This window comes from Larus michahellis, chromosome 9 (genome assembly GCF_964199755.1).
Source record: "Larus michahellis chromosome 9, bLarMic1.1, whole genome shotgun sequence".
NCBI lineage: Eukaryota > Metazoa > Chordata > Aves > Charadriiformes > Laridae > Larus > Larus michahellis.
The window spans coordinates 13,544,388-13,572,367 of NC_133904.1; the positions used below are offsets into that span (position 1 = coordinate 13,544,388).

The 27,980-nt window shown below is 36.0% G+C and overlaps 2 protein-coding genes across 2 annotated transcripts in view; one reads left to right on the plus strand and one right to left on the minus strand.

The window, feature by feature from the left end:
- The window catches only part of GLDN (gliomedin), a 121,661-nt gene that overhangs the window by 39,367 nt on the left and 54,314 nt on the right, over positions 1–27,980 (minus strand). The window lies entirely within an intron of this gene.
- CYP19A1 (cytochrome P450 family 19 subfamily A member 1) lies at positions 3,934–27,945 on the plus strand. The gene is made up of 10 exons (XM_074601557.1): positions 3,934–4,012; positions 11,399–11,566; positions 13,296–13,446; positions 15,999–16,153; positions 17,956–18,132; positions 18,863–18,977; positions 20,862–20,976; positions 21,631–21,793; positions 23,233–23,474; positions 26,070–27,945. Exons 2-10 carry the CDS (start codon positions 11,422–11,424, stop codon positions 26,319–26,321), a joined length of 1,515 nt encoding a protein of 504 aa, XP_074457658.1. The 5' UTR covers positions 3,934–4,012; positions 11,399–11,421; the 3' UTR covers positions 26,322–27,945.

A 27,980-nucleotide genomic window follows, 5' to 3' on the forward strand; every position in this document is an offset into this window, starting at 1 on the left:
TCACCTGATACAATTTTAAGGGAATTATAAAGCTTTGACATATCCGGTGTATGTTTTGTTGAACAATTTTGCTTGTCAGGACAGTTTTACTATTAGTTGTTCCACGGCTGATACACACTTCTAAATTATAAAGTAGTTACAGGAAGTATTTGAATACAGATACTTGCAGTAGTCTCAGCTCTCTCAGTACCTGACAACTGACTTTTTTAGGAGAACAAGAAAATAGTACATATGGTAAAAGTTAAGAGAAAAGGTAGGAGTAAAATGCCTGGTTAAATTACTACAATGACTTTCTTGAAGTTCCTAGAAAAGACAGGTAACCATTATTGCAATCACAGGGATGACTAAGACTGTCACTTTAAATTCCTTTATCCTTAAATAGTGGAGGGAAGTCAGGGAGAGGAAAGTATATATATTTGCCTGATACTTATACTCACCAATTGGCATCTGGTTTTGGCCAATTGGCATCTGGTTTTGGCTCTGTGATGCAGCACCAAGCTAGACGGATTTTTAGCGTGACCTTGTGCTGAGAGTCTATGTTCATACACGTGTCTTTGTTTCCTTTTATCCTAAACCAACACAGAGTATATTAGGGACAGATTTACCACTGGCTATCCATCCTTGGGGTAAGGCGAGCATTTATCTCATACCCTAATGACTGCAGTGAAACCATCAGGACATAAAAAGAATTAAGATCTGACCCTGATCCCATCCTACTAGTTTCACAATAAGGATTCTTGTATTAGTGATTTTCATTTCTACTGATTTAACTGAAGTTAATTTCTTTCTACGCAGCTAGTTAGTAGATCAAATTCAAGCCCTTGTTACTAAAGCAGAACTTTAATCAATTTTATCATATGAGCCACGTGGTTTCTACAGGGTTTCATGCCCTTCTGCTCAACTGTGAAGAGCATTTGGTTTTTTTTCCTCAAAAGTCTATTGTAAAATATTTAGGGAAAAAAAAACTGGCTTATTTTTAATAGCATAAAAAAGAACTTTGTTAATTCAGTGAATGCCTACTCAGGCTCTGAAGAATTTGTAGTATTCAACCATAGATCTTTGTAGTGAACAACAAGTCCAATCATTCCAGTTGCATTATACAAAGTTCCAGGAATTCTTTGGCATGAAAGAACTTAAATACATTTTATCTGGTATATGGAAATAATATTTGATTTAAAGATATATCCCACAGAAGTCAGTGTTGACAAAACCTAGTTTAACTACAACAAGTATTTTCACATTATTTAACTCTTGTGACTTCTTCATCACCAATTCAACCGGCTTCTTGGCCCTGAATTACGATTCATGCACAAATTCTTTATATCAGTGAGTAGATACAAAGCACTAACAGAAGAAGGAGCCCCAACAAACACTTTACCAGATTTTTCCTTTTAGAAATCAAGACTTTTGATTAAATAAATGATCACAAACTCCTCGTGCTGAAGTTTCTTAAAAGAACGTGACTAATTAATTAGTTTTTGCTTACCATTTGCACGCATAATAAAGAGTATCTAAGGATATAGGTGTTTCCAAATTAAGCTAATATTTGTTTTAATTGTAATTCAGCAATAATTAAAGTAATTCCTCCCAGAGCTCTTTTTCCAATAGCCATGATATGGTCTAATACAGTAGTATTAGGCTGTACAGTAGTACAGGCTATACAGTAATACAGTGTAGCCTGACCCAACGCTGATAAAACAATATACCATCTCCACAGTCAGTGAGCGACAGCTGCAAGCACACAAGGATTTGAGGTATCATAACTTCCTTTTATAACCTAGACAAAACACACAAAGCATGAGATGTGTTTGCAGTGGCAACAAATACTTAGAAAAAAAAAACACAACAAGAAAACTCACAAGCAAAGTTCAACACAAGCTGTTCTTCTCAGCAGCTGAAACCAAAGCAACACTAAATGCAGTAAACTAGTTTCAAACTATGGGAAAGAGCTAAAAACTTTCTACGGTAACTTTCTTATGCAGCTACATAAGGCTTTCTTGATTCAGTGTCCATGGAACAATTACTGATCACTCATACTACTTTGTCCACATTAACAATCTGGAAGAAAAATAACATGAAATGGACCAAAACCAGCCTCCAAATCTAGCTCCTCCAGAATGTTAATATATTTTGTTTACAAGCAGTAAATCATACAGTTGGCTTGTTAAAACAAAAAATATTCATGCATGACTTCCCCCAAAATTTTTAGGTAGGCATAAAGATTAAAACTAGCTATCATCTCTTTTTGAAATAAAACAAAGTAATTTTATCCCTTTCAGAACATCAGATACTATACAACAGGTTTTAATCATTATTGTGACCAGCTCTAAATACAGGACACAATAGAATTGTTCACTAAAGTTCCGCCCATTTCTGCTTGTACTTTCGATTCCAGGAAAATTATACAGAGAAATTATTCTGAAAAAGAATTCTCTGCATAATAAATAGATATGGAAGAGTGTGTGCACATGGAAAAAGAACAAGAGTTCAGTTCTCAGACTGAAATTATGTTGGCTTCTGCTTGTGCAAGCTGTGTATCTTCAATGAGGCTGCAGTAATGCCGGAAGCATTTCCGCATGAATTCAGTCCTTATTCTCCCCAAACTGTCTGCATTATTTATTTCTTTACTTACTTTAAGAAAGGCTTCTCAAAAGAGATTTCACATTCAATAAAATTCTAGGCCTCTTCCATCCTTCCCCACGTTAAAAATATTCCAATCACTAGAACTACTGTGCGTAACTCTTAAATACCTTTTGTTCCAAGTGAGATCATAGTCCTTTAGATATAAGACCCTTTTACCCATTAGATGGGTTTTCTTATTAAAAGTGTTTTATTTTGTTTTTATTTATTCCTTTTAAATGCTAATGCTAAAGCCTTAAGTGAATTCAGAAAAGGAAGAATGAAAACATTTTACGGGAATCTTTTACACTTGTGGGCTGATAGCGAAAGACAAGGATGCACAGTGTCTCACTGCCAGAGGACGTAACACAGCCTTGCTGAAAACAGACTCGAGTGACTGGATTTCCTAAATGTGAGAGCACTAAGCAAAAAAAGATGATTTTGACCTATTTCACAACACAGTCTATTTGGACTCTTAGGGATAAGTTCATAGAAGAGGCAGCTGAGTCAGCTAAGGATTTTTCATAGCAGAAAACGAGAAAATTCAGACTTCTGTTGGTGTGTCAAAAGAGTAAGTAACAGGCACAACTACCTTATTCATACATCACCACCTTTTCCTATAAATCTTTGGTCATTATTTTAATGTTTCCTGTAATTGCTTAATGCAGTTCTTGAAAACATTTGGAATTTCCTAAGTTAAGTTTCTTCAAGTTGCCCAAGGCTACAGCAAAAAAGAGAAGCATCACAAAGCAGAGAAACCAGCCTCTAGTTTGCATAGTTTTTCTAAAGAGTTAGCAAACCAAGTGGGAATATAAAGGAAACAGTATATACAAAAATATACAGGATAGTCAGTAAGCCTTTCCAATGCAGTGCAGGATTGTATCTTACAAAAGGTTATCAACAACTTTGTGCATCACAATTTTAGAATAAAACTTTCGGACTTTTCTTCCTTTCTGTCAGAAATTAAAAATACATTTAGATATGCTAGGCAAAGCGTTAATATAATTTCTGCTGGTTGCACCTGTTAAATGACAAATCTATTTCCTTGATATTCAGGGCCATCAAACATAATTACAAACTTTGTTTACTTTTCTCTTTTACTCTCCAGTTACAGTTCTAATCAGCATTAGGCATGTGTATCTCTATCATTGGCTATTTCGCAGCAGAGGTAAAATTACAAAATTTTCTTTTCAATAGCAATGGCCCCTGATCTATTACAAAAAACAAACTTCATCTCTAAGCAACTGATCTCTTAGCAACAAGAAGCACCTGCATAAAAGATGCCACAGAGAGTGATCACCAGAAAACCTATTCAGATCTTTGAAGGGAGCACATCAGTAACGACGATAGCACTCTTCACTGGTAAAAATCAAGAAGTAACAAGACGACACAGGTAAATTCTTAATTCATTTTCTAGCATTTTTCTTCAAACCATGTAAGTAGAAGATTACAGAAATGGTTTTTATTTTGTTTTTGAGTGGGAAGTGTGCCTTCTGGGGCTGCTTTGATCTGAGTTGCTGTAATTAACTTTGTCTAAATTATATGTTGTCGCTGTCTAAATTGAGTTTTTTTCTTTTAGTAGAAAATTGTCAGGTCTTAAACCAAATCCTTGTATTAAAATAACAATAACACGTTATATATTTTGTAAGTATTCTACAAAGTTTCTCTAAAAAAAAATAGCCCAATGTTCTTGAAGAATAGTCATCCTTCAAAAGTGTTCACATCATTCAACCTTTCAAACCGTTCATTTTACGTCAAGAAATACTAAAACTTTTTAGGTTTTATAGATGCTATAATCAGGCTCCACTGATTAAAAAAAACAAACCTGCCCAGTGTTTCTGTGGTCTCTGATTTTGTTCTGTGTACTCTAAAGTGGATTGCGTTCCATTCACTACATTTCATGCAAAGATTTGAATCATGTCAAAGTTAAGGTAGAATACACAGCATGGAATGGACACTGCTAACTGTTGATGATGTAGAGCAATGTAGAATTAGTTGGAAAGTGAGTAAATTTGGACAAACCAACATTTCCAAGCATCATTGTCACAGCAGGGAAAAAATGGATGAGTGAGGTCAAAAGAAAAGTCATCAGGTAGAACAAATCTGGAACTGACCCAGAGAATTCGTTTATTCTATCCTAGCTTGACCTCTCTCAGTTGGTGCTTGCTATGGAAAAGTGCTGTCTTTCTTTAAGCTACTACATGTTAATGAATAACTAGTATAATTATTATTATATATATATAACATATATATATAATAATAATAATGCATATTATAACGTTATATATTCTGATAGCAGGAAGAATGGTTTGAGAATACATTCTTCCTTAGCCTTGTTTTTTTCAAATACTCAGATAAATTTTCTTCAGGATTAATTTACATACTTTGATAGCGTACTTGGTATTTGTAGCCAGGAAAAAAGCCAAAAATTTAATTTACATTTCTTACAGAGGGGTCCCTTCTGTGGCAACTAACTTTTTGCTTAAGTTGGTCAAGGTATTTACCAGCAATAAAAGTACTACAGCAGACATAATTACAGCAGAGAGAACTGCCTTCAATGTGCCAAAGTAGAAACCAAACCACCCCCCCAGTAGTGATAAGAACCCGATAGTAGCTACAAACAGAAACACCTCCTGATATAGGTCTGCTTTGCCATAGTCACAACAAGGAAGTCTGATAAAAAGTGCGTTAGAGAGAAATTTCAGTTGTCTATCCACAACTCATTTTCTGGTTAGATTTGAGTTAATTAGAGCTTATGGTGTTCCAAGGAAACTCCGAGGCAGACAGGCAGTAAAATACATTCTTACCAATGCTGCAGAAGTTTGCATATCTCCATAGCTCATTTGATGGCTTACGAGCACTGAGATACCTATTCCACTTCAGGAGATCTACATTTCAGATGAAACCCTTTTACTATCTAATGTGGATAGTACTTTTCATGGACATTATGTTGGTTCCTAAGCAACGATGAGACCTTTTGTGAAAGGTACTGAAACTGGCAAGTAATTTTTCCAAATCATACATCAGACTGCAACTAAAAACTCACAAGAGGACATAGTCTAAATTCTAATTTCAGATCATTATTCTTCTGAAAGAAAAATCACCATATAATTACAGACTGTTCAGAAAGCAGAAACCCTTATTGTACAGTTACTTGGGAAGCACATGGCGTACCTTGCCTCGCACACCCATGTTGTATAAATAGCTACAACAAAATAGTATGGATACTGGCCAGAAATGAGAGATGGCTACCAAATTTTTAGTTACACAGAGCACATTATCACTCCAAGTCTTGCGCACTACAAGCAATCGTGTTTTTATGACTGGATAATTACTTTCAAGACTTAACATTCTAGTGGAAAGTGATTTTTCAGGATGTGAATATTCATCTTCTAAAGATCAATTTAGACATCTAAAGTAACTAGCAATTTCTAGAAGGAAACATTTGAATCAAGACTTTCAGAATATGAAAACTTTCACTGGCTAGTCCCAAAAACAACATCCAAACCAACCTGACACTACATTATAAATACTTTATTTTGGAACCGCACTAAGCTCCATGATCAATAGCAACATAAAAACTTCATTTAGCCATTTCAGCAATAATTTATCATCTTGATCAATACTTGGTTATATGTCAGCAGCATCAGATCTTTGGCGCTAAGGATCACTAAAAGGATCCAGTAACTTCTTTGGAATGTTTAAAGGCAGGACTTACAGCTTCATTCTACCAGAAAGACCATTTACAGAAATCACAAGAGCAGCCTGTAGGATACCCATTTGACTATCAACTTGCAGAAAGTACAGCTCCATTACATGGCTCCTGCATGATACCTAAACGTGTGTGTGCACAGCTCCCTCTTTGAAACGTGACGGCTTCTGATTTCACCCAAAAGATATCTCAGTAGATGGCCTGGAATGATAGGCACAAAGACGGCAAGTTCACAAAATGAGGATTGCAACCACCATAGAATCATAGAATTGCTGAGGTTGGAAGGGACCTTTAAGATCATTGAGTCCAACCTTTAGCCTACCCTGACAAGAGCCACTTCTAAACCATGTCCCTAAGTGCCCCATCTACCCTTTTTTTAAACACCTCCAGGGATGGTGAATCCACCACCTCCCTGGGCAGCCTATTCCAATGTTTAATAACCCTTTCAGTGAAAAAATGTTTCCTAATATCCAATCTAAACCTCCCCTGACGTAACTTGAACCCGTTTCCTCTCGTCCTATCACTTGTCACCAGGGAGAAGAGGTCAGCCCCCATCTCTCTACAACCTCCTTTCAGGTAGTTGTAGAGGGTGATAAGGTCTCCCCTCAGCCTCCTCTTCTCCAGGCTAAACAACCCCAGCTCTCTCAGTCGTTCTTCATAAGGTTTGTCCTCCAGACCCCTCACCAGCTTTGTAGCCCTTCTCTGGACACGCTCCAACACCTCAATGTCCCTCTTGTAGCGAGGGGCCCAAAACTGAACGCAGTACTCGAGGTGAGGCCTCACCAGTGCCGAGTACAGGGGGATGATCACTTCCCTATGTAAAGACACAGAAAACAGGCATTGCCTTTATTACAGTTATCCAAACAAATAGTAATATTCTTATAGAGTCCTACATTCATAGAAGATATTCTTAATGTATTTGCCTCCCTGTCAATGGGTTCAATCTGCATCGACCAGTTAAGTCCCAGACACATGCTAGTACTAGTTTTGTCATTTGAATCCCTGTTAAAAACTGGTGTGTATGAGACACAGCTTTGGAGTGCATTACCCAATTTATTTTCATCCAAAAAGACACCGGTTTGCATGCTCTGAGATTTCTCTGTGATACGTACTGAAGCAAGGGAATAGGAATAATCTGAAGGTTTGCTATCAAAGCATACCCCGATACGAACTCAACCACCAGCACAGACACCATGAGCCACTGTCCTCCTGGACTATTGCTCAGGCAGCATCCACAGAACAAATACAAGAAAACCACTACTTACCTAGCTAGACATTAGTCTTCTAGTTGTGAAATGCCCAGTAAAAGCTATCTACACACTTAGACGTAGAAGGCTAAAGCTTTACAGTCTGCATGAAGACTGCCTATCTTAATTGCGTGAAAACAGGCAATTATGTAGAATTGGCTTCTAAAAAGACAGGAAGGCTACAACATTTTGTCTGAAAAAATAGAGACTTACTGGGGTTATATAAGCCAACAGATTTATTTTTGTTTGAAATCAGTCTATTTAAAATTTTGTTTTTCCAAATTGTTTAGTTAAACCTAAGTCAGTTGCTTCAGATGCTGCTGATACCGGTCACTAACATTTGGGGATTTAAAACACGTAGCAGATTTTTTTCCCCATGTCTCTCCTGACAGATGAACCACTACAGAGGAAAGAATTCCAGCACTCAAGAATGAGTCTTCAAGAGTTTTCAGGAAGTTTTATGACCTCCTCCTCAAAATTATCAGAAATTTTCAGCTCCAATACTATAATATGATTCATAATGACTGTGTCAGTAAAAGAGCAAATTAAGTACAAAGCTCTAACTGGAATAAAAGGGGTCAACACAGTTATCCCTTAGATAGGTGGACTTTTTTCTTTACTGTGGACTCTGTCACCATTTACCATATCACCTTTTGCAAGAAAACATTTAAACGAACCTAGAATTTTCTCACAGTGCTTTATAGTCACGACTTAAAGATCAGTAATCTATAGGGCCCTCTGCTGGCAAATGCTTTCTCAGCTGTTAAGATCCACAATTATTGTTGGGTCAAGCAGCCTATGCACATCCATCTCTTGTCACAAAAGTACTTCCTTATTATAAGTCTCTTTGCTCCCACTATTTGATTTTAAAAGCTTTTTTGCCCCACTCCTGTCCCTCCTCCACCATATAAGTAACAATCAGAACCAACAAACCCCTCTGATCAGACACATATCTCAATCAATTGCAAGGAAAGGAAAATGACCTATAGAAGATTTCAAGACAAAATGAACAAGAATAGCGAAAGCTTCTTTCACGCACAATCGGCGCTCTAGCTTTGTTCCATTTCTAAACTTCTTCAATCTATTCAGTGACTACTTACTATCAAAATTTACTTGGCTGCGTTTTTCTTAGGAGTGGTTTACCTCATGGACAATTCTTAAAAAATATAATGGGTACAAGCAGGATTAGCAGTTCAGCTGAAATATTTTAAGGTGAATTTTTCAATGTTCAGTTGGCTTTTGCAATTAAAAAAGCATTAGAAATCCCATCCCTGAAAGTCTGTTTGGATCATACTCATGGAAATGAGGCAAAGAACTCAATACAAGAAATGCCAATTGTTTGTTTTAAGATCTTGAGGAGCCACTTTGACTAAAAATAAGACTGCTTCAGATCAGTTCAAGAGTATAAAAAGGATATAAATTTAATCCAGTGCCTTTAATACCCTTTATCTACATAAAAGCATGATCCAGGATATAAAAATTACAAATCTAACAGCAAGGTGCACACTGATATATTGGATATCATATCACAGCAAAAAAAGATTTTATTCTTTTACTAAAAAATTATAAAATTATGAAGTTGGGGTAATCTAGAACCTAATCTATTACCATCTGTATATTTTGAAAAGATACAAACTTGCCTCCATTTCTCTGACAATACAAAGATAAGCTTTAGCTGTGAATCACTAAGAACTGAGCAAGATCAAAACTCGGGGTTGATTTTTTGAAAATAAAAAGGGGAGCCTCATGCTTGCAAAGTACACCAGGCAAACATATCAGCACCTTGAACTCTAGCAGAGCTTAACCTACACATTTAATATTCATAGATACCGGTTTGTACGTACAGGTGTGTTTGTTTCATACCACCCAAATGCATAACCACCTACATACTTCTTTTCATAGGGAATATGAGGCAGAGAAACTACTGCGCAGACACACCAGAATGTCTTGGAGACGAAAAAAAAACCAACAAAAAACAACGAACATCAGAGCCTATCTGTGGCGATGGCATACAAAGATGAAGTTTATCCAGATCCAGAGAGAAAGCAATAAAAAAGTGAAACTATATGCCCTAAGTGTAGTTATTTTCTCCTATAATGCTGTAAGCTCATATAGTGAAAGGGACTGAAACTAATAAAAGTATTTACATACACATGCAGGCATGCTTTTATTGTGGTAACCAATAGTCCTCAAGGAAGTTTAAAGCTAGCATTTTTATTGTACTAAACAAACATCATTAGCGAGCAACAGTACGTTAGCAAAACTAATAAATACCATTACGTGATAAAAAAATGCTTGTGAGTACAAAAACATTTTTCACAATATGCAAGACAATACAACAGTTGAAGGTGTACAAGATGTGATGTGTACATGAACACTCTCATAAGAGATGTACTGCTAGCTCTTGGAATAGCATGCAGGTTTCTAAAAGGTCACCTGGCACATTCTGTCATGGTCATTTTGGATCAGAGCAATACCAGAAGCCTTGCATAGCAACCATCCAAAATACCGGAGCGCTGATTGCACCTGCAAGGTTCTGAGCCACCGCTCGCTCTCTTCCCGAGGGTTTTGCCTGTACTCTATACATTTTCTACTCGGACCATAAATGCTAATCTTCTTACTATCTAGAAAGCATCTATTGCATTCTTGGCTTAGTTTAATATAACCATAGCACTGACGGTCACTACAAATAAACTGTACTTTCTTCTGCTATATGAGATCAAAGTAAAAGATGAACAAGAAAGCACTTGCTGAAAGTAAACAATAACAAAAAGCTTCCTATTAAATAAATACATCCTTCAATTTTGAAATACTGTCGCTGGAAAGAACAAAGCAAATCTATTCTTAATTACTGTCAGAGGAGGGTTAAGAAGGTGTTGTATTAATAAATTACTGTGCAGGTGCAAGCAGTATCTTTCAGTGGTTACCCGAGTTCTCATTCATAGAATAACATCTTCCTTCTCAGGGACAATCACCCCTCATATTTTATGACTTAAAGTCAAAAACATGCAAAACAAATTTGAAAGAGTCCTTCCACTCTCCCTTTGCATAGACATAGGACCTGATAGGATCCGTGGACAGGACAGACCTGTCCATTTGCTTGGGTTTTCTTTCCTGTGCCAAGTACTGGTTACTGCCTGAGGGAAAATATGGTAACAGACAACCCATGATCCTGTTTGTTATGGCATACACTATATTTTTCAAAGTATTTAGCAGAAGAATCATAAAAGAAATGCAATGCATTATAGTACATCCAAAGGCTGACAATAAAAAAAAACCCACCATAATACATTGTTTCAAACAAAAACCTGGAGTACACTCTATCTGCATCACGAAAGACTAACAGTTATTCTGGAAATTCAAGGACTCTGGTACTACAGGCATGCAGGAAGGAAAAGGGCTAAGTAACAGAGATAAAAGCTTGTGAGTGAACTCATTCAGTGCTTCCACATGTGCTGAAAGTTTAATTTCTTGTGTTTTGGTTAGAAATTTGCAAGGAGTAAACCTCAGTATTGGCCAGCCAAGTCAATATCACAGATAAGAGGTCTGTCGGCCAAAGCATCCAAAACTATGCTTCAATATCAAGGTCAGAAAAGCTTTGTTATTTCTAAGCAAAAAAAGCATCTGCTGCATGTCTGTTTTGACTTGTGATGTAGCTTGTCCTGGCAAGCAGTCCAGGCAGTCACTCTCATTATAAAATAAAGCTACCTCAAGAGCTAATTTGCTCATTTACAGGACGTACAAAGGGGTTGAGAGGTACCGACTAAAGCTGAATGTATCATTGAAAAACTGCCTCCTTCCCATTTCTCTTTCTCCAAAGCAAAGCGGAATCTCTTGGAAAAGATGGTACTGGAAACTCTGAATCCAATGCACTACAACATCACCAGCCTAGTACCAGATACGATGCCTGTGGCCACAGTGCCCATACTCATTCTCATGTGCTTTCTCTTTCTAATATGGAATCATGAAGAAACTTCATCAATACCAGGTAAATTAACTTTAGCTGTAGTATCACCTAAAAGCTTTTGTTTCTCAAATTTAAGTGGGAAAGTAATGCTGAATAATTATTGTATACCCACAAAATTTACTGAGTCAGTTTAAATAAACCAGCTTTTTAAAATAACTGATAAGAGAAATCAGGCTCTATTTAACCTCATTACTTCCATAATAAACCTGGCTTGGCTATATAAATATATGACATTTAGTTTTCTGCTTTATTATGTACATGCTACAAAGATATAATACCATTTTACAAAGTCTAGATGTTCATGTTTTGATGTGCATTATAAACGTCTACTTTTTACATGTTTTAATTTTAAAGCCTTCTAAATGGTCTTTACTAGAAACAAAATATTATTGATTAAATTATTCCGGTTTTAGTAGGTTATCAACTTTTCTCTCCACATTTGGCACCAAAGACCCTCCAGAAAAGAACACCATCAAATGGTTTCCCTTTCGGAGGGACCCTCTGTAATGTTTTGGGGACTTCTGGTAGATGTTACTGATTCAGGCTGTTCTTCATTAGCTGCAATGCAGTGACCAACTGCATGAATGAGAAGAGTGTACACATCTCACAAAGGTGTTGGACAGGAATAATCCTGAACCAATGCAGTAGCACCTGAATGAAATCCTGAGAAAAGATCCTGGCCAAACATCCTTCAATATGTTAAAACTCTTCAAAAGTTAGAGAACAGGGGGAAGTATTCACAGCAGGTTATGTATTCTCTTTGAATGCTTGATTGGATTAACAAGAAGATAAATCTAAATTAACATGGTTTAAGTTTACAGCTATTTAAATAATCTAGGTTCTTGTGATTCCTATTAGTACACAATGGAGCCATAAGCAACTTTTACGTTTTTTAAACAGTATGCAGAAGTTTTGTAAGTACTTAATTTGTTTCATTTTATAGAGTTAGATTTACGTTTTACAGAAAAAAGAGGCAAATTAAGCTTTCCCTGAAAAAGGAAACTTTCTTTTAAAAGTAATTACAGGCAAATTCGCTCCTGCTGTCTCTGCTTTCTCCTTTTTGTTGTAAGGGGGAAATTTGGTGCTGAGTTACAGTGGAAGGATTTAGTTGAGAACGTTGTTGACTAAAGGCTTACTAATCCCTTCTCAGCTCCTGCTTAAGCATGTTTTCATAAATTCACAGCAGTAAAGTACTTTTTCCTTTAAATATCTTTTCTCTCTCTAGTATCAATAACTTTAAGAGAAAGGTAATTAATTACATTTAATTACATCAAAAGGATATTGACTTTTGTAGGTGTTACTATGACACTTAAACACAAAAAAAAGTCACTCAAAGGATTTCTTAAAATCACAAATTAATAAACCATATGCAGTTTTTCTAGATCGTTTCTTCTTTCTGATGTCTAACCACTGTCCCTCCAAATGTAAGCAATCTCAAAGCAGGCATGTGAAGTTGTACAAAGTAGTAATGAGTGCCATTTGTTGTATGTACATTGAACGGACTATCGGCTTACATAGATATTAATATAGGTGAATAACATAGGATAATAATATAGGCTAATATAGGTTTCAACAATGTAGATGCAAGTTTCTCTAAGACGGAACCTGAGAATGGGACTGTATATGTGAACTGCCCAACGCAGACCCGGACTGTCATGTTAAAAAGCTCCTTTGAAAAGGGTGATGATCAGAGATAAATCCTTGTCAGTGAGCACTGCTGAGACCAAACTTTTCTTACCCTCTTTCTTAGGGCCAGGATACTGTATGGGAATCGGGCCCCTCATTTCACATGGGAGATTTCTCTGGATGGGCGTAGGTAATGCCTGCAACTACTACAATAAGACATACGGAGAATTTGTGAGAGTTTGGATCAGCGGTGAAGAAACATTTATAATTAGCAAGTAAATCCTTATTTTCTATCCTTAATAATAAGAACTTTTTCATATCTTTACAACTTTGCTACTTTTTTTTTTCTAAAGTAGAATTGAAGTTTTTATTTTCAAAAGTTAACCTAGAACTTTTTAGTTCCTTCAGACCTTTTTCTAATCTTTTCTTTCTTTAAAGACTCTACTATTGAATTCTATGTGAATTCTCTCATTTTCCTTGTGGAAAGGAAGATTAAGCAGTCTGGCTCAATCCTAAAAAATATTTACTGTCCCTTTTACTAATTCTATTTAATATTAGGGTTACATACTATACAGGAACCTAGACTGACTGCAATGTAGGATTAAGCCATATTTTAGTTTCCCGTGTTCTTAAATTTCTCCTTAAAATGGGAGTAATGCTTGAAGATTATGGCTCCAATTCAGTAGGCTAATTAAACAAATGCAGCGTTATAGGATTATGAGTAATTCCACTCCAATTAATGAGATTGCTCATAGACTTTGATTATACCCAGTATTAAACAAAATGCTAAACCGCAGTCTATCATTTTATTAACTCCAGTGGATGGTTGCTTTCTTCTTACATTGGATCTTCTGGATGATTATGAGTTATGCCATGAAAAAAAAAATATAGTAAAACATTTACTGTGTGTAATCGATAAACAATCACAACCTTTTTATTAGCAGTATCAATCAATCCATACTCAGCTTTCATTAAGTAAAAGGTTTTGAAAGGCAACGTAGTATAGAGGGCTATGAGAGGATTAGCCATGTGAAGCAAGTCAGCTTCATCTCTGGTTTTACTCTGTAAAAAGAGGTAATCATGACAGAAAAACTATTTACATTCCTATCCTACATAGGTGTTATAAATATCAACTAATGTGCTGATAATGTAAAAAGCTATGAACTCTTACTGCTGTCTTCCACCTTCTGTACTGACAACTCATCAGAAAGAAATCAGGAGCACTGATAAACAATGCCACAGCTGCAGCGGACTTTACAGCCAATACAGCATTTTTCTTCGGACATATTTTTTGCTTAAAAGCATTGAGAGCACATAGTATTTAACTTTTTTTTTTTAAAAAAACAATAACGTAGAATAAAGTTTTCAGTGGATCATAAATTCACTGCAAAAAGTAACCTGAATTCTGTAAAAGTATACTATTTCCACCAATGTTATCTGAATTTTTACCATCAAATCTAATGATACTAAGATGCTAATGCACAGAGAGAAGGACTAGCAGTCTTGGTTACAACAGATATTGTCTTCTAGAGGACTTCATAAAAAAGTTTCATAAGGAAAATCTGCTTATACAAGGTCATATGTCAAAATCCTTCTTTAAAGCATTATTATGTATCTCCTGTGTAGATGCGTGCAACAGAAGGAAGCAAAATGAGCCTCCTGCACCTTCCCATTCCTCAGGACAGCTGTCATAATTCAACACTATCTTTTCATGTTAATGAAAATACAAATGATGTTCCTTGACATGCAAAAAACCTTTAAGGAAATTAGAAAAGAGCGCAGATGTGGGGAAGTGTAGGAAAGGCAGAATATGCTGAGTTTCTTGCAAGGCTGAACCTGCAGACACGCTCCTCCCTGTTTTTACTCCAATCTTTAATCCACGTTTGTCTATTTGTACCATATAGCATCTCACTGTTAACTTTACCTCTGGTCATGCAAAACTATGGGGAAAACCTAGCACTGCCAAAGTCAATAGTAAAAGCCACATTTACTTTGCCTGACTGAAAAATTAAACTACTCTGTGTAAGAAGCCTGGGATTTGGTCCCTAGAGTATGCGACATGGTACAGAAAGTAGCATACCATTTCATTTCAATCTCTGTTCTGATTTTCTTTCTTTTTGTTGGATTTCATTTGATCAGGTTTTCGTCATGTCAGCATTTCTAAAATGCTAGCTCCCTCTAAAGGAAAATATATCTTAAAGCAATAATGCTGGTCACAACCTGTTTGCTAGCACATGTAAATAAATGTCATCAACTGTAAAAAGAATTACACATATCAGGAATTTCCTTAACATTTCTATTTAGAAATATTTATCCCACTCATATCATCATATTATGATGTTGCATATTTAAACGACGCATGTATATGCTTTTTGTATGTGCCTGGGAATGGCCAAATAGCTAATGAATGTATGGCTGTAATTTCATACACATCATGATGAAATGATCAACTGTCAAATATTTTACACCTCATCTTCTGAAATATCTGACACTGGTCATTGCCCAAGTGTATCTACATGTTTCTATGTATATACACTATTCCTATTAAAATCGTTCGGTGATCATTTCTATTTTAACTGAAATGCAGTTTTAAATCTGAACAGAATACATTATTGCTCTATTATACATTCAGAACGCATTTATCATCAAGCTTTTTAATTATGTAAAAGTGGCAATAGTTAATGTCAAGCATTGTACTTCCTGCTAAACTGAAAACGTAAGTCAGCACTACAGAGCAACTATAAAATGTCAGAATAAAAATTCTGTGTACAGTCTACAAAACAGTATTTTCATTTTGGGCTTTTTTCTCCCCCTCTTTCTTTCCCAGATCCTCAAGTGTGTTCCATGTAATGAAACATTGGCATTATGTTTCTCGATTTGGGAGCAAGCTTGGATTACAGTGCATTGGCATGTATGAAAACGGGATCATATTTAACAACAACCCAGCACACTGGAAAGAAATTCGACCCTTTTTCACCAAAGGTAAATCAGTGTGCCTTAGTACCCTGTATCACTGTAGCACACAGTGATATGAAATCAGAAATGCTGTTTGTCCTTTGCATACTTAAATTACAGAAATCAGTTCTCTATATATATGTCTCATATAAATATTTTATTGCACATGTTCTTTCATGCTTATCCTGCTTGCTATGTTATTTGAAATGGTCCTGAAGTAGTTTTGAAGATTCTTAATTTCATCCAATTAAAACAAAATTAAATGATGCCCACAAGCCATGTTTTTAAACGTTTTTACATTTTTCAAGTGCAGCGCTTACATTAGCTCAACTGGCACTTCCATAAATGTAGTTGGCTGTTCCTATCACGGCCTCCACTGAGTTCAAAGATTTTTCTGTCTTATTCTAGTTGAAAAAAAAAAAACAAGAAAAAAGCTTTGGTTTCAAAATTAATTTAGAACATCTGCACAGCAGAACTACTTATTGATCCCTTTAATATGCTGGGAATCAATGTAGTAACAGAGAAAATGATTGAAGTAATTAATATCACTAGGTTGAAACCAAATAGAAAATTACATAAATAAACTCCAGTGTTACTATTTTATGAGTCTGCCGGTTTTTGATTCACCTTCTTCCCACAAATTAGAGAAGTTTCAGCATTTGCATATATCATTAGAATTAGCTACTTCTGATGACGTTACAGCCTTCCTAACAAAACTGCCACAGCTCAGAAAAGATTCTCACCACCTGAGACCGCAGTAGTTCATGACAGTGATTCCAGAGCCTGGAAATGAAAGTAAAGCAGCACCTAAAAGAAATTAATTACCTGTTGGTTTAACTTTTCTATACTGTTTTGTTGACATATCTGTGCTCCTTTATGACACTTTCCTACATGATTTTGCTATTGAAAGGTATCAGCAACTTTGTACTGGTTGAAGATGTCAAGAAAAAAAGAATGTTTTTCTACTTATTCCTAGAACTACCAGTTCTATTTACAAAACAGACCTCCTCTCTTCTCAATTACAAACATACAACCCCTCTCAATGCTTATTTGATAAAATGTCCTTGAGGCAATTACAGCAATGTATGGAAAAGTAATTCAAATAGAGTACTTGGGACAAGATTTCCAAAGCAATTCAAAAATTATCTGAATCCATTCCAGCTGGAGCTTGTCAAAATCCCACTGAATTGCATAGCAGCAGAACTGACCACTGCTTTTAGTTGCTTTTGAATTCTTAAAATGCAATAAATCCATCATGACACTATCTCCACTGTTCGTAGGTGGGCAGACTAAGGCAGGCTAACGCACAGCTCACTGCCAGGCTAGGCTTCAGTATGTCCAGAGCAATGTTACATGTTGCCAGTAGGTTCCTGCAAAGCTACCATGCTGTTTAAGAGCACCCAGGAATTGTGTTTTCAGAAACACCCCACAAATCCCCAAACTGTCTTCCCTGTTCAGTGTCATTGCAAGGAAATGAGACAGGACATCCACTGTGCCTGTAATGGAGATGAGGAGATGGATACCGTCGCACACAGAAAGGCAGCACAAACGATGCCAAATATCTTTCCTTACCATGGTATGAACCTAGCATAAAAGGTGTGTCTGAGATGCAAGGGAAGTTCGGTCTTGGAGTTCGTTGCCCGTTTAACTCAAAATGCTTACATTTTTCTTTCAAAAGATGAAAAATCAGTAAGTTTCAGAATTATTTTATACCAGTCACTCACACAATAAGACTTTAGATTTCATTAACACCGTTACCACCAATTGTTAAGTTGTAAATAAGTATGAAAGTTAACCAATCTTTTGATTGTTTTGCACATACATTTCAGCTCTGTCTGGTCCTGGTCTTGTGCGTATGATAGCAATTTGTGTTGAATCAACGATTGACCACCTGGACAAACTAGAGGAGGTAACCACTGAAGTAGGAAACATCAACGTGTTGAATCTCATGAGACGGATCATGCTCGACACATCTAACAAGCTTTTTCTTGGGATCCCTTTGGACGGTACTAACAGCTTTATTTTTATACCTTGTGATGGATCTAAAGTGCATGTCCAAAGAAATCTCACTGACATCACTCAGCAGTTTGTTTCAGAAAACAGAGCAAGAACAAACTCTTACATCACCATATAAATTAATTGAAATTGATTATGAGTGATTTTAGTTCTGAAAGAGAATTTTATATGACCAAAACCATACATTTAGCTTGTCACCTTAATTCACCTTAATAAATAATACCATTTAAAGAGATTTTTATGCACTGAGTTGGTACAATCCCAATATTATATGCATCTAAGAATCAGAAATCTTTCCACCAAGCTAAATAATTGCCTTGAAAAGTTCACCTGACAATTTACGTCTTCTATGATTTCTTTATCCTCAAAACCATATGACAGAAATAACATTATCCTGATGTATAATTTATCCCATTTCAATATACTGCAAGAGTTCTGCTTCTGCTTTCCTGTGGGAGACTAAGTGGCTCTGGTTGACACATCACTATCTCCTTTTTGCTACCTACCAGGAGTTTTTACAAAGATCTATACCTTTTCTACAGTCTGCTACAATTGTTTCCTAATGTTGTCTATCACATATTAAAACCAATTGTTTATCAAATTCCTGTGAATTTAGTCAAAGTAGGGAACAATGCCTTATTAATAATTTTTGAAGCATTTATATTATTTGACTATTGAGGTTTATATTTTATACTGCTTTTTGTTAACATTTCTTTTCAGAAAATGCCATTGTACTTAAGATCCAGAACTACTTTGATGCTTGGCAAGCACTTTTATTAAAGCCCGACATCTTTTTTAAGATTTCTTGGCTGTGCAAGAAATATGAAGAGGCAGTGTAAGTATTAACAGTGTTACAAATCATTTGCATAAGATTCTTTCTAAGAAGGAGATCTTCCTTGATATTTTCCTCTGCCTTTTAGAAAATAAACTGTGAAACTTGCAGAGGCAGCTGGCTGAAGTCCCCTATCTGCAGACCCAAGATAGCAACAGAACAAGATTTGCCACTGATGCTACAAGTGGGCTGATCTCGGGGGATGATTTAAAGCACGTGCCTATTGAGTCCTAGTTTACTCACCAAAATGTTAGTTAATGCCAGCTCAAATGTGAAACTAAATTGAAATCTCTGTTTCGGTTCAAACAGCCATCAGATGGGGTGAAGTTACATTTGCTATCTAGTTGAGGACAGTCAAATAGTAGGCTACAGTTCATCAAAACAAGAAAACCCATCCACATTCCTGGCACTGTCCCAGAAGAGGTAACCCCTGAGCACAATTCTATTTATTGATGCTCCCAACGTGCATTTTTGAGTCAGCAACTCATTTTTGAGTTAAAACTTGGTGCTCAGCATGATAGTCAATTTCGAGGGTGGTTTTTTTTTTTTCCCCCCTAAATAAGGAACAAATATGTTTTGCCATCTTCCTCTTTGCAAAAATACAAAATGCCTCTTCTCTTTTTATGATCTCATTTGCTGCCTTCTGCCGAAAGAGGACCGGCTATAAAAAGAACTGGCAATCAGTTTGTTCATTTTGGATTTAGATTCCATCTAGTGAGAGAAACTACTACTTACGAAGCATGTGTAATAAATTGTTTTGATAGTGCTATATAACATAAAGGCTTTAAGGGAAAGATGGAGGTTCATCTAAAGTAATTGACAACTCTTAGGAACTAGACACAAGATTTACCTTCTCAGACATTTGCTTGCCAGTTTTATTACGGCACTGATCAGTGCTTTATCCTGTGATTCTAATAATAGATAACTGCGGTGGCCCAGTTATTACTAGAAAGCCCCTGCAGGCAAATATTGATGTTTCAAAAGCAATTCCATTAAAACAACCTTATTCATAAATTTCTACTGCAAAATAAAGACTGATGGACTTAAAGCAATGCAAAGAACCACCACAGGATATGATGACTTTGTATATTCTTCTGAGAAAGTTGGCAAAAAGGACCATTTGATATTTCTAATACACAAAAAAAGTTATAAGAACTGTAGCAGGTTTGAAGTTTTAAATGTATTTACCCCTACAAACCCAGTCAAATTTTCTATCCCAACAAACACAAATAAAAAGCCTGAGAATTTCATTCAGAAACTTTTCAAAATGCTTTTTAAAAAAAGAATTGCCTTCAAATCTATAGATAATTGAAAATCCCAAATAACATTATACAAACTGTTGGACTTTGATTTTTTTTTTTCCACCACTAAAATCCAACCTGTTGACACAGTATTACTGACTATTTAAACATGAAAAATTTAGATCAACTCTACCTTCAAGATAGTACAGCTTTTCTAACATTTATCTACATTTTCCTAAGAATTGTCCCTCATGTTCTTGAAGTTCATTTTATTCACTGATAAAATACAGTACAAAATAGAAGGAAATAAACACATTATTTGGAAGTGTTAATAAATCTTTAAAAACCCTATTCATTATTAGGATATACAGATACATTTTCATCCTTTTCAGTCTATCCTATAAAAAGAAAATAAGATTTCAGTCCAAAATAACAAGCAATTATTTGATAAGAAATCATAAGAAAATACACCTTCCCTTAGTATTACTGCTTTTGCAGAGACCATTATAACCACTCTTAGGAAAACTTTATTTCTGCCATTCTTAGATGTTTTTATTGGTATAATCTCTATGTTTCTAATCATATGCTAGTATATACTAGAAGTCTGTAGATATTTATCAATATGTTGGATTTCACCTGTTTTCAGCAAGGATCTGAAAGGAGCAATGGAAACCTTAATAGAACAGAAACGACAAAAACTTTCCACCGTTGAAAAGTTGGATGAACACATGGATTTTGCATCCCAGTTGATTTTTGCACAGGTATTAGCAATGTACTCAAAATATGGTTAACTTTGACTTTTTCGACATTCTCCTGTCACTAACAGCACAGGCTTTGCAACTTAAATTTCATGTATCTATTTGAAAGTCATGTCATCAGAAAGGGATACAAATTAGTCGGTTCTGGGGAGTCCCTAACAGCAATTCAAACATTGAATAGTTGTTTTTTCGGGAATAGGCGCTTGTCCTATTTTTTTCACAGCTTGAGAAACATCCTTAAAACTGTTGCATCTATCCCTGAACATCCTCCAGACTGTCCCTAAGCCCTGTATTTTATCTTGATGTATTGCCTTTTGCTCGCAAAGGCTTCAAATGTTATGAAAATCCTGCCTTGTATAATCGCTGACAGCTCACAAACTCTGCGAGAAAAGGCAATAAATCAATAAGGATCTGAGCTAAGAACAAACTCTTGCTTTTCTGTAAGACAATACACACCCATCAAAACACGAGTTTTCTGTTTTTCTCTGAAAGGCAAAAAATAAATGCTATTTAGCATATGAGATAGAAAGACTGTCAAGATTTTAACTTTTGTTTAAAGCAGATATTCTAGGTCCTTCCCATTCTACTGCTATAGGACCTTTGTTGGCATCAGAGGTCAGCAATCAACATTTTCCCCAAAATTTCCAATTTTTTCAGAACAGAGGGGATCTGACTGCCGAGAATGTGAACCAGTGTGTGCTGGAGATGATGATTGCTGCTCCTGATACTCTGTCTGTGACTCTCTTCTTCATGCTAATACTGATTGCAGAGCACCCCACAGTGGAAGAGGAGATGATGAGAGAAATTGAGACTGTCATGGGTAAGCAGGAGCTGCAAAGTCAGTGACATGGGAATATAATTTTGCTTCAGCAGTGATCTAATTTTGATTCTTCAAAGACTGAAAATTCTAAGCATTTGCTGTAAAATACGTGAACTGCCATTATATCTAAAAGATTTTATTCAAGATCAAATGAAAGAAGATGAGCAATTTGCAAGATAAATTCAAATAGGAATCATCAGAATTGACAATCTATTAGAAAGAATGTGCTATATTCACTCCTCAGCAACGGAAGTGCAAATCGGCACTCACCTCATAAATTCCATTGAAATTATTTTCCATTTACCTTGAAATAGCAAAAGGGGACACTCATTTCAAATACTTCTAATCACCAATATTTCTCTGTGTATATATAGAAGCTGTCTAAATTTCACTATGACTGCAGAAGGAAAAAATTAGAGAAAACTAAAATTATATTCTGCTGTCATCCATTTATGATATCAAACTGGTCTCCTCCTGAAGTACTAATTACTAACTACTCTAAACACAATCAGGATATTCCAAATTTCTATTCTTCTATTTCTCTAGACCTCATTCAAAGCCTGACACTGAATTAATATAGAAACCAATTTCATCCAGTCTTTTTCAACATTCACTTCTGGTCAGTTAAACACTGGAAAGTGTATAAAAAGTCCTTTACTCTTTTTTCTAAGGTACTTTTAATTAACCTTATGTTATTGTCCTCATGAGAGTTGAGCACTCACTTATTCACCTTGCCAATTTCTTTCTCATAGCTTGGATTTCTAAGGCAGTAGGAATATTGTTGCCTTTTCCTTAAGCAAATGACCAGCTGGGGTAGCAAAGCTGCCTTTTATCCTGAAAACCTGCCACTGCAGTGGTCAGCCTGGAGTTCTTGAACTGCTCATGGCTTGAAAGTTGAAGTAAGGCTCCCACTGGCAGCGCTGATACTGCTGCTGATGGAATCAAGCTGGGAGGGAGTTACTCCTCGTAATGAAAATAGTCAGGCCGCAGTAGGACCCTACCTGCACATCCAGCCAAACCCAATCACATGGTGAAAATTTAAGGTCCCTACAAAGTTATCTCCCATCTGCAGACTATTCCCACATTCTGTTTGCTGTCAGCTCTCCAAAGATTTATTTGCTGTGTCTTGTTGCCCTTAGTCATACCAAAGTCACGGAAGGACTTTCAGAGTTTTGTCATGGAAAAGAAAGCAGAACAAAGACTCATAATGTATTAAGAGGATAAGGTGAGAATAGCATAAACTAATAAACTAGGCTTCATGCTGATGAAAAATATACCAGATTTCCCAAATACGTACGGTTACACAGAACTCCTTAGAAGCTGTTTCATCCTTCCTACCATTTTGGGAACTGAGAATATTATGAAAGTGTTTTGGTATTTGTATGATGAAATTATTAAATTCATAACCAACTTCGTCACCATCTGTTTTATTCCTCAAGGTGACAGAGACATACAGAGTGATGACATGCCAAACTTAAAAATCGTGGAGAATTTTATTTATGAGAGCATGAGATACCAGCCAGTTGTGGACTTGATCATGCGAAAAGCTTTACAAGATGATGTAATTGATGGCTATCCTGTGAAAAAGGGGACAAACATTATTCTCAATATTGGACGGATGCATAAGCTTGAATTCTTCCCAAAGCCGAATGAGTTTTCTCTTGAAAACTTTGAGAAAAATGTAAGTTTTCTATCTTATTTCTTACAGGGAATTGGTTATTATTTATTGACAATGTATCTTCCTCTTATTTTGATCAAGAACGTTGTGACCGTAAAACTATTCTTTCTTTGTCTAAGTGCCCAGTTAGCTATACATCCTGCTTATTACCGTTATTATTACTAAAGCTGTGTGGATATTATCCTATCAAAGCACCTCTTAAAAAATAATTATGATATTGAATACAAAGTTTTCCCAGACGTCTTAATTCCGATGACAAATTTCTGGTTGAATTTGTCAAAGACACACATAGTTCTCATTATATCCTCTGACATTGGACAATACGAAGAGTCTCTGGGGAGCTAGAGCCATGCAAGCAGTACAACACAGAGCTGAGGCCATGTGAGGATTCTCTGGACAGGTGAAGTGGTATAGTAACTCCTGAGAGACTGAGAATCTACCACCCATTTTATTCTCTCTTCTTTTTTTAATCCCTAAATAAAAATAAGCAACTTTTCTAGACAAAAATAGAAATCCGAAAATTTAACCAACTAAATACTGCAGATGTTGAGTAATTCAGTCCCAGTTCAGCACAGCATTTCAATTTAAGTTAGAATATAATTCCCAAAACAACAAGAATTTCCTTTAGTTGACATTACCGACTCCTGTATCAAAAGCAATACGTGAACTTTTTTCCTACTTGTAAATCCACTATTATTGAAAATCACCCTTCAGTCCTTCAGATTATTTACTTTCATTTAGACCTCTACTTTTCTGATTACTGATTAAAAATACTGTTTTGCAAAACTGTATTTGTTCAGCAATAATCACCTTGAGAGATGAAATCTGTATTGAAAGAAAATAGATTCATTCTATGACTTGTTTGACTCCTTGTTTTTGACTGTGAACCAGTGCAGATGCAAGTGGAAGATACTGTTACCCATGTGACAGAGAGCACAAAATATGGAAGACTAAGGTTTGGTGAGCACTTCTGTGAGGGAATTAGAAAAGATCTCTGGAATAAATAGCCAAGCAAGAGTGGAGAGCATAATCAGCTTAGTTCTATGAAAGGAATTTAACTGCAGAATGTTACATTTTTCCTATCAAAAATCTAGGTGTACCATGTATACCACACACACCAGTGAGCACTAAACAACCTGGTTAACATTTCTAAACTGCTGGTTGATTACCCATAGCAATCTCTGCACACCATATTAAAAACAGCAGATCAAGAAAAAAGTCATTGTAGAAAATTAAAGCAGAGAGTAAGTGACTAAATTTATTGAAATAACTATTCACTGTGAATAGTTCCCATTTTGCCATCCGTTATTTTCATTCTAAGTATTTCTATCAAAATGGATTTCTTGCTTATTTTATAAGTACACTTTGCTACTGAAAATATTTCCCCTTGACCAGATATTTAACCACACATTTTCTATCTGACTTGATGCATTCTGTTTGCCACGTAATTATTCCAGCAGGCACAATTTTCACCCAGTTCTCATAAGTGAGTAGCAATCCACACCATTATTTATGATAAGATGGCATTGTTAGAATCTCAGCGTTTTCCCATTTTCCCAGGCTGTGCACTTGCCATTGTGCTGTACCGCCAGCTGTACTTGCTCTGTATTAGAATACTTGTATTTACCTATCATTTTTCAAAAAGTACAGCTCCATTATTTGAAAAAAAGTTAAACAGAAAACATTTTTCTCAGTCTGAAAATGAGAAAAGGGACACTTTTTCCTAGACAATTTAATATAAAGCAGCCTTTTCTACACTCTTCTTAGGTTAAACAGGAAATCAGAACATAGCTGATACCTTACTTTTTTTTAAAAGAAAGCTACACAGCTGAAGAAAAATCATTCATTTATAGCCAGACTTGCTTTTTCTTACTGCTAACAAGTACCTTTGTACCTCATTAGAGTATTATTCATGCTGTTGGGACTGTCTTGGATAACTGATCTAGCCAATGTCAATAAAAGTAGCAGAAACTGTCTGTGCATTCTTCAACAGTTCTGGGAATCCTGCATTTGATATTTTAGTTGATAGGACAGGACACAATCATTTTATAAGTGTTATCTCTCTATTAGAATATATAAAATTTTCAACGCTACATTTTATGGCAAAGTAATTCTCAGGAACACTAACTTCTTAATGACAATTGTAGTAGGTGTGTGGCTTTAAGATTATCTTTAGACAAGGCATCAGCATGTATCTCAGGCATTTATGAGCTTTGTAATGAACATTTTCTGGAAAAGTTTTTAATGAACTTTAACATATATTGAAAAGCAAAAGCTTCACTCCATGTCACAGCCTGTGATAAAACCCCTGTAGTTCACAGGACGAACAGACTGAAATACATGGGCAGAATTCAACTGCTTGACATTCCCTGCTCTCTTAGCATTTAAAGTGGCGTACCTTCTGTAGGACTCTCTATATTTTGGCCTGACTTGGGTGGAAGACCTGTTCACAGCGTAAAGGGAAGAAGTAAGAGCTCCTAAGAGATTCTTTCCACAAGCTTTTCAGAATAGATTTACTACCAATTTCCATCATAATTTTGCCTACTTGTATGAAGAAAAAACTGTCTTAAAGTTTATTCTTCATGTTATTCTGTGCAGGTTCCTTCACGCTACTTCCAACCATTTGGATTTGGCCCGCGGGGCTGTGTAGGAAAGTTTATTGCCATGGTAATGATGAAAGCAATTCTGGTGACTCTTCTGAGACGGTGCAGAGTACAGACAATGAAAGGAAGAGGCCTTAACAACATCCAGAAAAACAATGACTTATCCATGCACCCAATAGAAAGGCAGCCTCTGCTGGAGATGGTTTTTACACCAAGAAGAAACACAAACAAAAACCAGGATGACTAAAATGGATCAGCACCAGCATTAAAGTTACAGGGCTTTCTCAGCCGCAGCCACTAAGAAATCCCCATCATTCCTAGGTAAAGTTATAAAGTAAAACATTTTGTTGCCCCTAAATCACTATGGCTTCAGATGACAACTTGTTCTGCCTGCACAACAGAACCAGGCTCTGGCCACAACTTCAAGTGTAATAAAGTAAAACTAAAATTACAAAACAGTTGCTAGGTGATGTCACACTATATGCAAGATTCCTGACTACTTTTTAAAACCATCAAGTTCAGACAAAGTTATTGCTTGCTTTTCAAACAGCACAAGTTCAGAGGTTTGGGGGTCAACAAAGAAACATGCCTGATGTGTATTTAATTCCAGGACTACGTGTGTCCCCCTTCCCCCCACCTCCCCAGAGTTGGACCTAGCAGTATTTAACTACTGCAAAAACTTTAATTATCTGGTTTTGAAAACATCTGACTGAATAATATTAAAGTTGACTTTAACACTATGAAACAACTTAAAATAATTAGGACATATACAAGATATAAAAAAAATGTTTGTACAAGAAGTCATTCAAATTTTTTTCTCTACCGTGTTTTGCTTTCATATTAAACAGATACCAAAGACTTACAGCGTCAGATAGATTTTACTGACAGTAATAATTTTCAGAGCACTAGGTAATATAACAATTGAGATAACGGTTCTATGTTCTTAAAACCCAGCATCCTGCTACACAGGCTCTGTAAACATCTAAGCAATGATCAGCTGAGAAAAAGGTAATCAATATGAAACATTACTACTAGTATTACACAGGGTGGTGGGAAAAAATGCTCACAGCTCCACCTCATCTGGTTAACTGGAGAAATTTCCCACCTCACCTCAGTTTGGTGAAGCAGTTCAAATTCTCTCTAAGCTGCCTAAGCGGTACCAAATCCTGTTTCAATCTGGTTTTAATTGCTCAATTCTACTTCCGAGAGTAAGACTTGGAGTCATTGCCCCATATTCCTACACCACAGCAGGGAAAAAAAGTTATTGACATAGCTCTTATTGCTTCTCCTGAAAGAGCTGCATCCTGCTCTCAAGCATCTTGCTTCACACCCACAGACTTCAAGGGAGTCAGTGGCATACTTTTTTCAAAGTAAAATGGGCTTCACTTATCTACTCAAGGTAAGATGGAAATCTCATTGAGAAAACGCTCAGAGTTTTATAGTGTCAAAAGAGAGAAATTCTGAAGCAACAAGCAGGTTTCTAGAAAACAGTTTTTAAAGGGTTTTCGCATACACAGATTTTTATTTTAATTATAAATTAGGCTTAGTTTTATACTTAGCCCTTAACAGGAAAGCTACATAACTACCCAAAATTTCGTGTTGAAAATGGACCTATCTTGAAATCTGTAGAATCTTGACACTCATTGATATCTCTATTAGCCTGATGATGAGTTATTAGTTTGGTCAAGAAGAAAAAGACCTTCCTAGCTTAATGATCACATTCCTTGTCAGAGACTTTTCATGTTCAGTAAGCTTGAGTTTTCATACCGTGTAACCCAAAGAAAGGGGTTTTCTGGATAAAGTGCCTTGATAAAGCCAACCAACCATTGTACAATAGGCTTTATATTAACCTTTTCTTTCCAAGTCACTTAAACTGTAAAAAGAAAAAAAGAGAAATTGTTTATGT